At 41.8% G+C, this 15,644-nt stretch overlaps 2 protein-coding genes across 2 annotated transcripts; both read left to right on the top strand.

Annotated features, from left to right (window-relative positions):
- Positions 1-4,255: 4,255 nt before the first annotated feature.
- LOC146723444 (uncharacterized) lies at positions 4,256-5,092 on the top strand. Its single transcript, XM_085481911.1, has one exon. It carries the CDS (start codon positions 4,256-4,258, stop codon positions 5,090-5,092), a length of 837 nt encoding a protein of 278 aa, XP_085338037.1.
- A 65-nt stretch (positions 5,093-5,157) lies between these two features.
- On the top strand, positions 5,158-7,902 carry LOC114938224 (uncharacterized). Its single transcript, XM_085481910.1, has 2 exons — positions 5,158-5,582; positions 5,649-7,902. The coding sequence occupies exons 1-2, from the start codon at positions 5,158-5,160 to the stop codon at positions 7,900-7,902; spliced, it is 2,679 nt and encodes an 892-aa protein (XP_085338036.1).
- Positions 7,903-15,644: the final 7,742 nt, after the last annotated feature.

The following is a 15,644-nucleotide window of genomic DNA, read 5'->3' as shown; positions in this document are numbered from 1 at the left end:
ATTACCATGAAAAATAACTGTGATATTTTATTCAAGGTGCAAGTTCACATTGAACATACATACATATAAGTAAAACTGATTACAATTTGATTCTAGAAAATAAGTGCGATATGTTATTCTTAGTGCACAAAATATAATAGTCGTTTATAGAGATTTGATTTGAAATTCATACTAGCCCGTACAATGAAAAATAATTGCTCGTAATTCCAGAGTACCAATTTGTTAATTACTCAGAAAAATAACATGGCGGCCTGCTCTAAAACTAATTTATTACATTTAATCAATATATACTGATAGAAACAATAAAGTTTAAATTAATATAAAATTATAAAAATAAACTCGAAAGTTAAAACAAATGAAAAAGCGAACGTTTCGATCCAATTTTTCGGATCTTCATCAGCGCAGTACACAAAGTAAATTAAAATCACAAAAGTCTAAAGTTCATGTTTAACGTATAAAAGTCTAATAAACATATTTAAACACGGTAACATCAATAAACGAAATAAAACGTCGTAAGATTAACACTAAGATGATTCTCACTAATCCATCACATTTACGTAACTGTGGGAAGCGCTTCTCTTTAGTTTTCTGACTACGAGGTTGGCAGGTTGTAACAAAACACCTTTCCCGACGCCACGGATCGGCTCGTCGGTGCCAGGATTCGGGAAGAGGGGAGACTCAGATTTGCAATAACACGCGGTTGTTCTGGCAAAAGTATAGTTTATTCGGGCTTCCTTTCAGGGGTTGACCCGTAGTTCAGTCTATCAATACATAGTATCGTATAACGGACGAAACGCGATCAGATGATACGGACGCGGACACGACTTATTACTAGAATTTACAGATAGGAATATTACGGACGAGACGCGACCAGATTATACGGACGCGGAAACGACTTCTAACTAGAATTTACAGATAAGAATATTACAGACGAGACGCGACCAGATTATACGGACGCGGACACGACTTATAACTAGAATTTCCAACGTGGACGCGCGTACGGGCGCCCTGAGAAGGGCGGACTCCGTCGAGCGCCGGTGACTTACGGACAGGACCCGATGCCCGAGAACACTCGGCCTACACGACGAGGACGCTCGTCGGCCGGGATGACTTACAGACAGGACCCGGTGACCGAGAACACTCGGCCTACACGACGAGAACGCTCGTCGGCCGGGATGACTTACGGACAGGACCCGGTGATCGAGAACACTCGGCCTACACGACGAGAACGCTCGTCGGCCGGGATGACTTACGGACAGGACCCGGTGACCGAGAACACACGGCCTACACGACGAGAACGCTCGTCGGCCGGGATGACTTACGGACAAGACCCGGCGACCGAGAACACTCGGCCTACACGACGAGAACGCTCGTCGGCCGGGATGACTTACGGACAGGACCCGGTGACCGAGAACACTCGGTCTACACGACGAGAACGCTCGTCGGCCGGGATGACTTACGGACAGGACCCGGTGACCGAGAACACTCGGCCTACACGACGAGAACGCTCGTCGGCCGGGATGACTTGGAGTGTGGGATTTGAGGAGTGATCCCTTAGTACGCTCGAGGGACCAGGACGGGATTGGTCGTGAAGCTTCGGCTGCGCCGCTCTTTATACCCGACGGGCCACCCCACTCCAAGACTCGCTTGGCGGGGGTCGAGTGACGGGTAGGGGCGAAAAGGCGGATTTCCAACGTGTTCATGTGGTGACCCCGAAAGGGGCCGTTTACATGAGCGCGGGTGGTTGGTTGGCCATGTGCAGCTAGTGACGGTTAATCGGGCCGTCACAAGGTGTTAAAATATAAAACATTAATCGCTAATCCTATAAATTAAAATAATTTTCTCATTACACCTCACTAATTATAAGATCCACAATCAAGTGCGTTATAAAAGAATAATCTAACAAATGGTATCAAAAAAAAATATGCTAATAAAAACTTACATATATTTATGATGTGACAGTATTTTAATTGTAACAGTAACAAAAGTGACGCTAGTGTAATCCTCATGTCAGTAGAACGGCTCAGAGGATACTAAAGCTCAGTTGGAAACGAAAAGTGACAAACAACTATAATCATTTTGTGTTTGTTATTTAACCTTAGAGTTTAGGTAGTCTCTCTATAGCTTCGATATAAATATCAGATAGACTTTCAGTATCAGTCTGTAGATTGAGACTATTATTTTGTCTTTTTATGTATATCATTTCTGATACTGATCTTTTCCCATAATATATTTCTTTATCTAAAATATTAATGTTCTCCCAATCAAATTCATGGTTAAAATTAACGCGGTGGTCCGTTATTACTGATTTAGTATTAGTATCTAACTATATGTGTCTTATGTTCAGAAATTCTTGTGGCCAGTCTTCTACTAGTCTGGCCAACGTAAGAAGCGTCGCAGTTTGAACAATTAATTTTATAAACAACGTTGGTATTATTCATTTTAGGAATAGTATCTTTATGTACTCGTATATATTAATTTAACTTATTGTTTGAGATGCAAAGTAAAATTTTAGTAAATTCTACAATCATCGATCAGCGTCAATAATAAAAGTCATGTTCCCTTTTTTGTATGTTTGTCAAAGCAAAAATATGTCATAAATTAGAACCTGTCATCACAAAACATTCTTTGCGTATAAACAATTAACGGTATCGCAACCGTTTTCGCCGGATACTTATCGCGTTAAAAGCATGCGCAAAATTGCCACGCGGCCTCAATCACCAATTAGAAATAGCGAGCGGCCGCGCGCGCATGGCAAAACGCGAGTCCTTTGCGCATCTTAGCGAAGCGGCCAATTATGAGCTGTGTCCTCGAGTCACCTTGAACACAATTTAAATTGCTCACAATAATTGGCGCTTCCCGAGAGGGTGGGTTTTCTTCGGGAAACCATAAAAGAGAGCTCGCACCCGAAATTCGCGCCTTATCGCTTTTCCGCCGTGAACCGCATAACGCAAACCGCATACTTGTTAAACCGCTAAAAATTCGTTGACGACCGCCGCTTATTCTTTTGATTTTGATTCTCTCCGCTGAAACTGAGTTAATTTTGTGTTAAATTTTGTGCGTGTATTTTGTCAAACAATGTACTATATTATTAATTAAAATTCTTTATACAAAAGTGACTTATCCTTTGTGCCGCGCGATCCTTTCTCACGCAGCGCGTTCGCGAACATATTTCTGGTCCTTCGAGCCGGATTACGTCGTGCCGGCATCCACAAGTTTGTGAACGTGTCTCTTGGTGCAGTCAGTGAGTTCGTAGATCGACATGGATGTGAACACTTTGATCGATTGCCAACGTGAGATCCAGGTCCGTATTTCACGCTCCGTGGAATATTTGAAAAAGCTGGGCACCACCAACATCACCGCCAGTGCCGTATCTACACGCACCAGGATCCTAGATCAACTGTGGACGAAATTCGAGGCACAGCATGATCTCATTCGCGCGGCTCTGAAAGAGAAATTTAGTGAGAGCGACTACTACAAGTCGGAGTTGCATGGAGATACTGAAAATCTTTACGTGACACAACGCAGTATCTTGGATGGCTACGCTGAACATTTCCGGAAGCCGAACGTATCTCCATCAGTCGACGTCGCATCAAAGTCTTCGCTGCCGCGCATCAAGTTGCCGCCGTTCTCTGGCGCCTACGCTGACTGGCCATCATTTCGTGATCTCTTCCTGTCCGTTGTGAGCAGCAATTCCATCTCGAACATCGAGCGCCTTCACCACCTCCGCTCATGTCTGACAGGTCAGGCTGAAAAGTTGATAAAGTCACTACCTGTCACAAGTGACAATTACGATCGCGCTTGAGCAATCTTGGACAAGCATTATGATAATAAAAGAGAGTTAATCCGCTCCAACTTTGTCACGTTTACCGCCGTGCCAAAGATGAAGGGAGATATCGCCGAGGAGCTGAGCCGCATCCACAACGCTGTCACCGCCGCCGTCAATGCACAGGAGAGTATTGGACGTCCTATCAACACGCACGGGATGGACCTGTTCAATCACCTGGTCATCGAATTGTTTGACGCACGCACTCGTCTCGAGTGGGAGTCAACCACATCAGACTCCACCGATCCACCACAGAACGAGGCACTTCTCGACTTTATTAGTCGACGGATATTGACACTCAACGCCGCACGATCGAGGAGTGGTACGAAAGGTCCCGGAGAAGCATCACGATTCGCCAAAGCGCACGTCACAAAACATTAAGGCACAGATTCACCTCAGTGTGCGCTGTGTCGTGAAAAACATACACTGATGACCTGCAAGGAATTCAAGGTCAAGACCGCGGTCGAACGGAAAACGTTTGTGGAGACCAACCAACTGTGCTTCAACTGTCTGGGCAACCACTTCTTGTCACAGTGTCAATCGAAAAAGAATTGCCTCACTTGCAACGCGCGACACCACACCATGCTGCACGGGGCATCCACGTCAACACCGTCAGCTGAGGCCACTTCACTTGCCACCACACTGGCCACCTCACGGCAATCTAAAAGCCACAAGGCCGTCCTTCTCGCAACTGCTTGCGTCAAGGTCGCTGATCGCTACGGATCACCACACGAGGTTCGAGTCTTGATTGACCAGTGCTCCGAGGTGTCCATCATCTCTAAGGCTCTGGCTCAGCGTCTTCGTCTGCCTCGAACTTCAACGGATCTGTCCATCTTTGGCATCGGAGGGACTCGCTCTGGATCGGCTCGTGGCAAGGTCACGCTGAACATCACGTCCGACGTGACCAACGCCGAGCTCCGCGTGGTTGCCTTTGTGCTGCCTCGCATCTCATCGCAACAAGGCACCGCTCAACGCGAGGATCGTAGCTGGCCTCACATCCAAGGACTCCGATTGGCCGACCCGCGTTTCCTGGATGACGACTCTGCGGAACTACTTCTTGGAGCAGAGGTCTACTCGTTGATCCTTGAGGAAGGCCTTCGCAAGGGCGGCTCACGCATGCCAATCGCCCAGCAGACTAGCTTAGGATGGATCCTGTCCGGGGGCTACGACGCAGCAGCAACCGACGGACATTGCCGCACGTTTCAGTGCACCGCCGACAACGACCTCGCTGACCTGGATTCTGAAAGCAGGAACGTGAGCCAGTAGCTGGGACCTTGCTCACCGCCGACGAAGCCAGATGCGAGGACATCTATGTGCGCACAGTCACACGCATGTCCAGCAGAAGATACGTGGTGCGGCTGCCATTTGCTTCACCGCCGACATCGCTCAGCGAGACTCGTCGACCTGCAGAGCGCCTCCTGGAAGCCATGGAGCGGAAGGGAGCCCGTGATTCTTGGTTCGGCGACCTCTATCGAGATTTCATGGACGAGTACGAAGACCTGCACCATATGAAGAAGGTTAGCACGTCTACAACAGCTTCTAGCCCCAGGTGCTACTTACCGCATCACGGGGTTCTCAAGGAGTCGAGCACGACCACGAAGCTCAGGGTTGTGTTCAACGGCTCCCAACGCACACGGTCCGGAGAGTCGCTGAACTCGCACCTCCTCACTGGAGCTAATCTCTTGCCAGCACTCGCTGACGTCTTACTCCGTTGGCGTTGGCGTCGTTACGTTTTCGTCACGGACATCGAGAAAATGTACCGACAAATTCTTGTGCATCCGGAGGATTGTCGCCTGCAAACCATCCTGTGACGCCACAACAGCTCGGACAACATCCACGAGTACGAGCTGAAGACCGTGACCTACGGACTGGCGTGCGCACCCTTCCTCGCCATCAGGACTTTTCAACAACTTGACGAAGAAACACGGTATCCACGCGGAGTCAGGGCGCTGCGACACGACTGTTATGTCGACGACGTGGTCACCGGTGCTGACAGCCTAGCGGATGCTATCGAACTTCAACAGGAACTACGGAGTCTCTGCATGGCGGGCGGATTTCCTCTAAGAAAGTGGGCTGCCAACAATCAGCAGGTGCTCACAAGAATTCCACCGGAACATCGGCTTCAACGCGGACCGCGCTCGTGGGAAGGAGAGAGCCACGCTATCCTGGATCTTCGATGGCATCCTCAAGGTGATTGGTTCTCCTTCACCATACGTCCACGTGCAATCACCGACCTCACAAAGAGACGAGTTTTGGCCGAGACAGCTCGACTATTTGATCCAATGGGCTGGCTAGCACCTGTCGTCATCCGAGCCAAAATTCTGATTCAGACTACGTGGCTTCAACGGCTGGATTGGGACTCTCCGCTGCCTGATCAGGACGCACACCGCTGGAGACAGCTGTTAAATCAACTTCCTTTGTTGGATCACATCCGTGTGGATTGTTGGCTCAACACCGGAGATGACCAGTCGCAATTGCAGCTCCATGGGTTTGCCGATGCGTCGGAGCGAGGATACGCCGTCGTAGTGTACATCCGCAACGCTGCAACAGAGAAAACATCAATCAATCTGTTGATGGCAAAATCAAAGGTCGCACCAGTCAAACAGGTGTCGTTACCTCGATTGGAACTTTGTGCCGCCGCATTACTTACCACGCTCATGCTGCACGTACGCACTACCCTCGGCTTGGCTGCTACGCCGGTGCACCTGTGGTCCGACTCTAAGGTTACCCTTCACTGGATTCGCGGACACTGCACCCGCTGGAAAACCTTTGTCGCCAACCGAGTGTCTCAGATTCAGACCCTGCTTCCAGACGCTCACTGGAGACACGTCGCCGGACAAGAAAATCCTGCAGATTGTGCCTCGCGCGGTGTTACCCCTGATGATTTACTTAATCATGAATTGTGGTGGACAGGACCTACCTGGCTGTTAGAGGACGAGGCTGCATGGCCTGGTGCAGACATCGACGTCCCAGAGGATGACCTCCCGGAGCAGCGAGTCACCAGTCTGGTAGTCAAGGCGCCAGTCACTGCCGAACCGGACCTTCTTCTACGGTTTCCGACGCTGCAACGGCTGGTGCGAGTCACTGCGTGGTGTCGTCGATGGCTCAACCCGGTGAGACGTGACGCCAGACCTGGCCGTCCATTGCATCCGGACGAGCTAGACTCCGCCTTGTTTCGATGGCTGCGAGTAGTGCAGGCGCTCCACTTTCCGACGGACGTAGCCGCGGCCTCTGCTGGACGCACTAGTCCACCGCGAAGCCACCTAGTAAAGTTGAGTCCGTTCCTCGACGGTCAAGGCGTACTGCGCGTCGGAGGACGTCTCAAAAACTCTCAACTACCGCTCGACGAGAAACATCCGATGATCATTCCTGCGGCATCCTGGCTGACTCGGCTGGTGATAGATTCCTGCCATCGACGGACACTGCACGGGGGTGTGCAGCTGACACTCGGCCTGCTCCGCCTGCGCTTCTGGGTACCTCGAGGAAGAACCGCCGTCAAGCAGCAGCTACACCGATGCGTTACCTGCACTCGATGGCGTGCTGCCACGCCACAGCCTCAGATGGGTAACCTTCCTCGGGACCGAGTAACGCCAACTCGACCGTTCTTCAGCACCGGCTTGGATTACGCGGGACCCATCCTCCTCCGGACCAGCAAGGGACGTGGACACCGTGCGCACAAGGGGTACATCGCAGTCTTCGTCTGTTTCTGGTCGAAGGCCATTCACTTGGAAGTCGTCTCAGACTACACCTCAGAGGCTTTTATCGCCGCTCTGCACCGCTTCGTCTCCCGCAGGGGTTTCTGTGCTGAGATTTACAGCGACTGCGGCACGACGTTCATCGGGGCAGATCGTACGCTGCGAAGTCTCTTCAATGCAGCGACAGCCGAAGGTCATCGTATCGTCCTTGCCGCCACCGCTCAAGGAATCCGCTGGCATTTCAACTCGCCAGCGGCCCCGCACTTTGGTGGTCTTTGGGAGGCTGCAGTAAAGTCGACCAAGTTCCACCTCCGTCGGATGATCGGCGAGACCACCTTCACATTCGAATTTCCAACGTGGACGCGCGTACGGGCGCCCTGAGAAGGGCGGACTCCGTCGAGCGCCGGTGACTTACGGACAGGACCCGATGCCCGAGAACACTCGGCCTACACGACGAGGACGCTCGTCGGCCGGGATGACTTACAGACAGGACCCGGTGACCGAGAACACTCGGCCTACACGACGAGAACGCTCGTCGGCCGGGATGACTTACGGACAGGACCCGGTGATCGAGAACACTCGGCCTACACGACGAGAACGCTCGTCGGCCGGGATGACTTACGGACAGGACCCGGTGACCGAGAACACACGGCCTACACGACGAGAACGCTCGTCGGCCGGGATGACTTACGGACAAGACCCGGCGACCGAGAACACTCGGCCTACACGACGAGAACGCTCGTCGGCCGGGATGACTTACGGACAGGACCCGGTGACCGAGAACACTCGGTCTACACGACGAGAACGCTCGTCGGCCGGGATGACTTACGGACAGGACCCGGTGACCGAGAACACTCGGCCTACACGACGAGAACGCTCGTCGGCCGGGATGACTTGGAGTGTGGGATTTGAGGAGTGATCCCTTAGTACGCTCGAGGGACCAGGACGGGATTGGTCGTGAAGCTTCGGCTGCGCCGCTCTTTATACCCGACGGGCCACCCCACTCCAAGACTCGCTTGGCGGGGGTCGAGTGACGGGTAGGGGCGAAAAGGCGGATTTCCAACGTGTTCATGTGGTGACCCCGAAAGGGGCCGTTTACATGAGCGCGGGTGGTTGGTTGGCCATGTGCAGCTAGTGACGGTTAATCGGGCCGTCACAAGGTGTTAAAATATAAAACATTAATCGCTAATCCTATAAATTAAAATAATTTTCTCATTACACCTCACTAATTATAAGATCCACAATCAAGTGCGTTATAAAAGAATAATCTAACAAATGGTATCAAAAAAAAATATGCTAATAAAAACTTACATATATTTATGATGTGACAGTATTTTAATTGAAACAGTAACAAAAGTGACGCTAGTGTAATCCTCATGTCAGTAGAACGGCTCAGAGGATACTAAAGCTCAGTTGGAAACGAAAAGTGACAAACAACTATAATCATTTTGTGTTTGTTATTTAACCTTAGAGTTTAGGTAGTCTCTCTATAGCTTCGATATAAATATCAGATAGACTTTCAGTATCAGTCTGTAGATTGAGACTATTATTTTGTCTTTTTATGTATATCATTTCTGATACTGATCTTTTCCCATAATATATTTCTTTATCTAAAATATTAATGTTCTCCCAATCAAATTCATGGTTAAAATTAACGCGGTGGTCCGTTATTACTGATTTAGTATTAGTATCTAACTATATGTGTCTTATGTTCAGAAATTCTTGTGGCCAGTCTTCTACTAGTCTGGCCAACGTAAGAAGCGTCGCAGTTTGAACAATTAATTTTATAAACAACGTTGGTATTATTCATTTTAGGAATAGTATCTTTATGTACTCGTATATATTAATTTAACTTATTGTTTGAGATGCAAAGTAAAATTTTAGTAAATTCTACAATCATCGATCAGCGTCAATAATAAAAGTCATGTTCCCTTTTTTGTATGTTTGTCAAAGCAAAAATATGTCATAAATTAGAACCTGTCATCACAAAACATTCTTTGCGTATAAACAATTAACGGTATCGCAACCGTTTTCGCCGGATACTTATCGCGTTAAAAGCATGCGCAAAATTGCCACGCGGCCTCAATCACCAATTAGAAATAGCGAGCGGCCGCGCGCGCATGGCAAAACGCGAGTCCTTTGCGCATCTTAGCGAAGCGGCCAATTATGAGCTGTGTCCTCGAGTCACCTTGAACACAATTTAAATTGCTCACAATAATTGGCGCTTCCCGAAAGGGTGGGTTTTCTTCGGGAAACCATAAAAGAGAGCTCGCACCCGAAATTCGCGCCTTATCGCTTTTCCGCCGTGAACCGCATAACGCAAACCGCATACTTGTTAAACCGCTAAAAATTCGTTGACGACCGCCGCTTATTCTTTTGATTTTGATTCTCTCCGCTGAAACTGAGTTAATTTTGTGTTAAATTTTGTGCGTGTATTTTGTCAAACAATGTACTATATTATTAATTAAAATTCTTTATACAAAAGTGACTTATCCTTTGTGCCGCGCGATCCTTTCTCACGCAACGCGTTCGCGAACATTTATTAAAACTAAAAACGGATAATTTAATATTCATGTCTCTAATAATATTTCTAAATTGTTCAGTCAAACCGGGTAAAAATGGTATAGTAAAAAAAGACGTTTGTTTATTATTATTGTCATTATTATTATTGTTAACGTTAATTGTGATATTTTTTAATTATTTGAATAAAATTACTAAACGCGTTGGTTAATAGTATTGAAGATCAAGTCAAGCGGATAACAGTTTTCTAAAAGTATGCTGACAACGGTAACGAGAATTTTATAATGAAATCGTGGATGTGATAATAAAACTGTTCTATCCACTAGACTGTACATAGTTCTCCGCTTTTGACAAAATGGATGCTGAGACAAGAAATGTAAATACCTCCCCGAGAATGTCGGCTTGTGATACCAATCAGTAATTATCGTGTTGTTTTCTAAAATTAATGTCAAATCCAAAAAGTTTATTTTATTATTATTGTCAGTTTCCAGAGTGAATTGGAGTCTATTATAGTAAGAATTAAAACTCATAAGTGTATGGTCAATTAAAGTCAATAGAACAGTCAATACAATGTCGTCAACATATCCAAAGTAAATCGGGGGTGTAAATTTTAACAATTGCAATGATTTAGGCTCAAGATCTTGTAAAACTAGATCTGCAATCACTGGTGAAAGAGGAGAACCTATGGGCGTTTCAAAAGTTTGGCGGTAGATAATGTTATTAAAAATAAAAAAGGTAGAATTTAAAACTAAGCCTATTCCATTTAAAAATTCTGATTTTGATAAATCACAATTCTTTGAAATAAATTCCCATCTAGAGGAAATACTTTCAAGCGCCAAATCAATAGGGACGTTAGTGAATAGCGAGATAACATCTAACGAGATTAATTTAAATTCACTATCAATGTGAATCTGTGACAATTTTTTCACTAGTTCAAAACCGTTGTCAACACGACTTTCAGGAATTGGGAGACACGACTTTTAACTATAATTTTGTGCAGGAAAGTCGCCAAGTTATACAGAGGAGCGTCAACCGATGACACTATTAATCTGAACGGGCAGTTTTCTTTATGGACTTTAGGCAAACCATATGCCCCAGGGAGAGTTTCATCAGTAAACAACAACAATCTGTATTCATTAGTTGAAATAAACTTAGAATTTTTCTAACGAACTAACAAGTCATAAAGACTGTTTATCAATTTTCTAGTAGGGTCTTTTTTGACTAACGTATATGTATTATTATCTTTCAACAAGTTCTCAATACTTTGTATATACTTATCTTTATCCAACGCTACCGTTATATTTCCTTTATCCGCACGTGTAAGGATAAGATTTTTATTTTCTTTTAAGAAATTTTTAGTAATGTGATTTAAATGTGAAAGCGTATTATTTGCTTCATTCGTAAGATAAGAATAAGTAGAAATAGATTTTATCACATTACTTGTTCCATTCCTTATAATTGTACGTTCTCTAACTGGTAATTTTTTAATATTATTTTCAATGTTCTTAACAAACTCAATCGTTAAATTAGTTCTGTTGTCAAAAGGTAAACTAAAATTACTCCCCAACTGTAAAAAACATTGGATATCATCGGGAATATTAATTGAAGACTTATTGATAAACCATTTATCTTTCAACTGTTTTAAATCCTGACATGTATTATTGAAAGAAGCAGGATCTATTCTAACGTACGTTATCTTATTCGAGGTATTCCGCGTTACTTCGTTATTAATAAGAGAAACATAATTAGGACATGATTGTATTGATAGCTTATGTTTTGAATCTGAATTATTATATTAATAAGTATAGTGTATCGAGTTTATGTCACGAATGTTTAGTTTTTTCTAAGTAAGAAATTAAATTTTTTATTGTATCTTTCATTTTCTTCTAAAAAATGAATATAACGGTAATAACGGACCACCGCGTTAATTTTAACCATGAATTTGATTGGGAGAACATTAATATTTTAGATAAAGAAATATATTATGGGAAAAGATCAGTATCAGAAATGATATACATAAAAAGACAAAATAATAGTCTCAATCTGCAGACTGAAAGTCTATCTGATATTTATATCGAAGCTATAGAGAGACTACCTAAACTCTAAGGTTAAATAACAAACACAAAATGATTATAGTTGTTTGTCACTTTTCGTTTCCAACTGAGCTTTAGTATCCTCTGAGCCGTTCTACTGACATGAGGATTACACTAGCGTCACTTTTGTTACTGTTACAATTAAAATACTGTCACATCATAAATATATGTAAGTTTTTATTAGCATATTTTTTTTTTGATACCATTTGTTAGATTATTCTTTTATAACGCACTTGATTGTGGATCTTATAATTAGTGAGGTGTAATGAGAAAATTATTTTAATTTATAGGATTAGCGATTAATGTTTTATATTTTAACACCTGCCAACCTCGTAGTCAGAAAACTAAAGAGGAGCGCTTCCCACAGTTACGTAAATGTGATGGATTAGTGAGAATCATCTTAGTGTTAATCTTACGACGTTTTATTTTGTTTATTGATGTTACCGCGTTTAAATATGTTTATTAGACTTTTATACGTTAAACATGAACTTTAGACTTTTGTGATTTTAATTTACTTTGTGTACTGCGCTGAAGAAGATCCGAAAAATTGGATCGAAACGTTCGCTTTTTCATTTGTTTTAACTTTCGAGTTTATTTTTATAATTTTATATTAATTTAAACTTTATTGTTTCTATCAGTATATATTGATTAAATGTAATAAATTAGTTTTTATATCAGTAATATTACTTCTGCTCTTATTCGCCTTTTATATGTGTAATACTTTATTTGAATTAAAGAGCATTTAATTTGTGTGGAATTGCGGGAATTCTCTCCCGAATGGGAGACGGCGCGCTGAACCTTGTGTAAAATAAATGTTACTGAGGTGATGAGACAGTCTTTATTCACGACCGAGGATACACTATAGGCTCACAGGCCACGTTCGGCCACGGTTTCGGTGCGAAGGCTCTTTGCAGCAAAGGCAATAAAGGCGCTGAACAGCGTACACGAAAACTCACTAATCGCGGCTATATACAATCAGTGGCGGAGTATCGCTTTTCTCCGCGTTTTATCGCGCGCACCGTACTGCCTTAGTCTACGAGGTACTTGATTGTTTTTTGACGACGAGCCCAGTCCGAAAACGAAACAATAGTAGAGGCTCGTCCCGGGGACGAGAGACCGGAACCCCCGTACGCATTCTTAACTACCAATGGTCGATTGCCAGCACGATCAATCGACTTCGTTATTGGTTCAGTGGTAGGATCACGCGATCGCCATCCGGCGGCTCGGCGTCACGTACAAGGAGCGTGATTATCAGGCGATCATTTATGTCGTTGAAACATAACGCAACATAATTAGTATATTGTTATTCTAAGAGTTTAGGAAATGTCCCTATGGATTTAACTATCAAAGATTATACAGTTGTGAATGTCATTGGAAAAATTCGAGAATATGAGGAAACTAAAATTTATGAACCAGTTATTATTTAAAACATTTTAAATTCTAAAACTCAATGTGGTAATTATATACTCTTTATTTGAAATGATATACGTATATATACATACATGAAGTTTGAATTAATATATTCCCACCAAGTTTTTTATTAATTTCACGATATAAAATCAAGTTTTTTTTATTAATTTTACAATATAATAAAAATTTTTCTTATAAAAATAAATTAATAAAAATTTATTTTTGGCAATAAAGTAACTATTTAAATTTCATTTATGCCTGATAGAATCCTTTCAATTTATACACACACACACACACACGCTTACTTATACGCACACTTATGCACACATATACATGTATATATATATATATATATATATATGTAGGCTGTAATTAAATATATAAGGGCTAAGGGCCCGTGGTTCTGGTTTCTTGCTCTTCTTAAGGGTAGGTTTTCCCTTATAGAATTGAAGGGTTGATCAGACTAACTTGTAAATATTAATTAATTTGCCGATAAATGAAACTGTTTACCATTACTTCGGGATAAATTTAAATGTTACGTAAGAAATTCGATGAAAGGGTAGTTTACTCCTTAAAACTAATTTTCTAAAAAAATCCTCAAACAGGTCAATTTTGTTTTGGATTTAAGTGTAACATATATTTTTTGGATATATTTTTTGGATAAAATTTGCAATTTTCCGAACATTTTTTACATTTCTGTTTTAAATACAAGGGTGGTTTACCCTTTAAAAATAATCGAATCGAATGGAAAATTTTTCTTTTTTTACATCTTTTGGTGATGCAACTATTTCATTTGGTTCGGGCCGAAAATACTAAATTTTTATATACAAAACAATTAATTCGACCCCAGATACCTCTAAATTAAAAGGGGTATTTCACACCCTAAATATGTTTCATTGCCGATAAAAAAAAATACGTATGTCTTATTTTTACGTCTACTATAACATATTCAAAAATTATCAAAATCGGCGATTTACATTTGGCTAGTGTTACTTGTAAGATTCTTGCTAACTGTTAACATCTATTTATTTCTTGCTTACTTCTGTCAGTTCTACATTGTTCATTAAAACAATGGTGAATATTGTCGATGGTATGCAGTAAATTTGATTTTTTGTATTAATTTATTATGCATTTATCTTTGATATGTAACATATTTTGTATATGAATTTATAATTATTTGTTGCGATAAAATGTATTAAAATTATAATTATTTTTATTTAACTTTTTATAGATTTATTTGAAAAAGGCTGCAATGACAGCCGAAACGTTGTATTTTAATTAATTATTTATAATAAATAATTGCCAGTTTTGGTCGACTTTTACCATTGAGGAAAGATTTTTATTAAAATTTTTTCATTATTTAAATTTCTTTCATTATTTTTAATTTTTATTTTATCTCCTATTTTTAAAATTTATTTTTTATTTCTTCTAAATATAAACTTTTTATAATTTATTTTGAATTTGTTTTTTTATATTATATTTCATATTTTCAACAATTTTAATCAAAAAATTGTAAAATATTTTATATTTTGATTAATATACTGTAAATAATAAGTTTTAATTTCAATAATTGTAGTGATTTTGGAGGCCTTTTTAAAATATAATTTTACTGAAGATACATTTGGTGAACGTGTATACATTTCATCAGTAGGATTTGAAAAATATAGATTTGAAATACGATGTAAAGATTGCAACATTCTTGATAAATTTAAAATAAAAACAAAATTACAAATATCAGGTATTCTTAGGGCTGACAGAATGCCTAATTTCTTGTTGATGGAGAATGTCTCAAATGTCAAAATTATACCGGGTACCATATCCAATGAAGATCTTGCGAAAGCAGCATTTCTCCCCAGAAAAAGAAAGTTCAATGATGATTCAGAAATGGTAAACTTTTTATTAAAAACAAAATAAAATAAAAATGTATACATTGGTCTAATCTATAACTTTTGAATATAATATAAAGTTTTATTTAAATAAAAATTAAACTAATTAATTTAATATTTTATTTATAGGATTAAATCAAAAGCTTTAACTTACAAAACATTATAAAATTGTTAAATTTGTAAGTATAGGAATTTTTTCAGAAATAAATATTTT

This window comes from Nylanderia fulva, unplaced genomic scaffold (assembly GCF_048542155.1).
Source record: "Nylanderia fulva isolate GAGA-0341 unplaced genomic scaffold, ASM4854215v1 Scaffold199, whole genome shotgun sequence".
Taxonomy (NCBI): domain Eukaryota; kingdom Metazoa; phylum Arthropoda; class Insecta; order Hymenoptera; family Formicidae; genus Nylanderia; species Nylanderia fulva.
This window is presented reverse-complemented; position numbering and strand designations above follow the sequence as displayed.

Coding starts and splice junctions, on each gene's coding strand:
- LOC114938224 (XM_085481910.1), top strand. CDS start 5,158: ATGTCCAGCAGAAGATACGTGGTGCGGCTGCCATTTGCTTCACCGCCG. Junction 5,583..5,648: donor GTCACGGACATCGAGAAAAT/GTACCGACAAAT, acceptor ACGCCACAACAG/CTCGGACAACATCCACGAGT.
- LOC146723444 (XM_085481911.1), top strand. CDS start 4,256: ATGACCTGCAAGGAATTCAAGGTCAAGACCGCGGTCGAACGGAAAACG.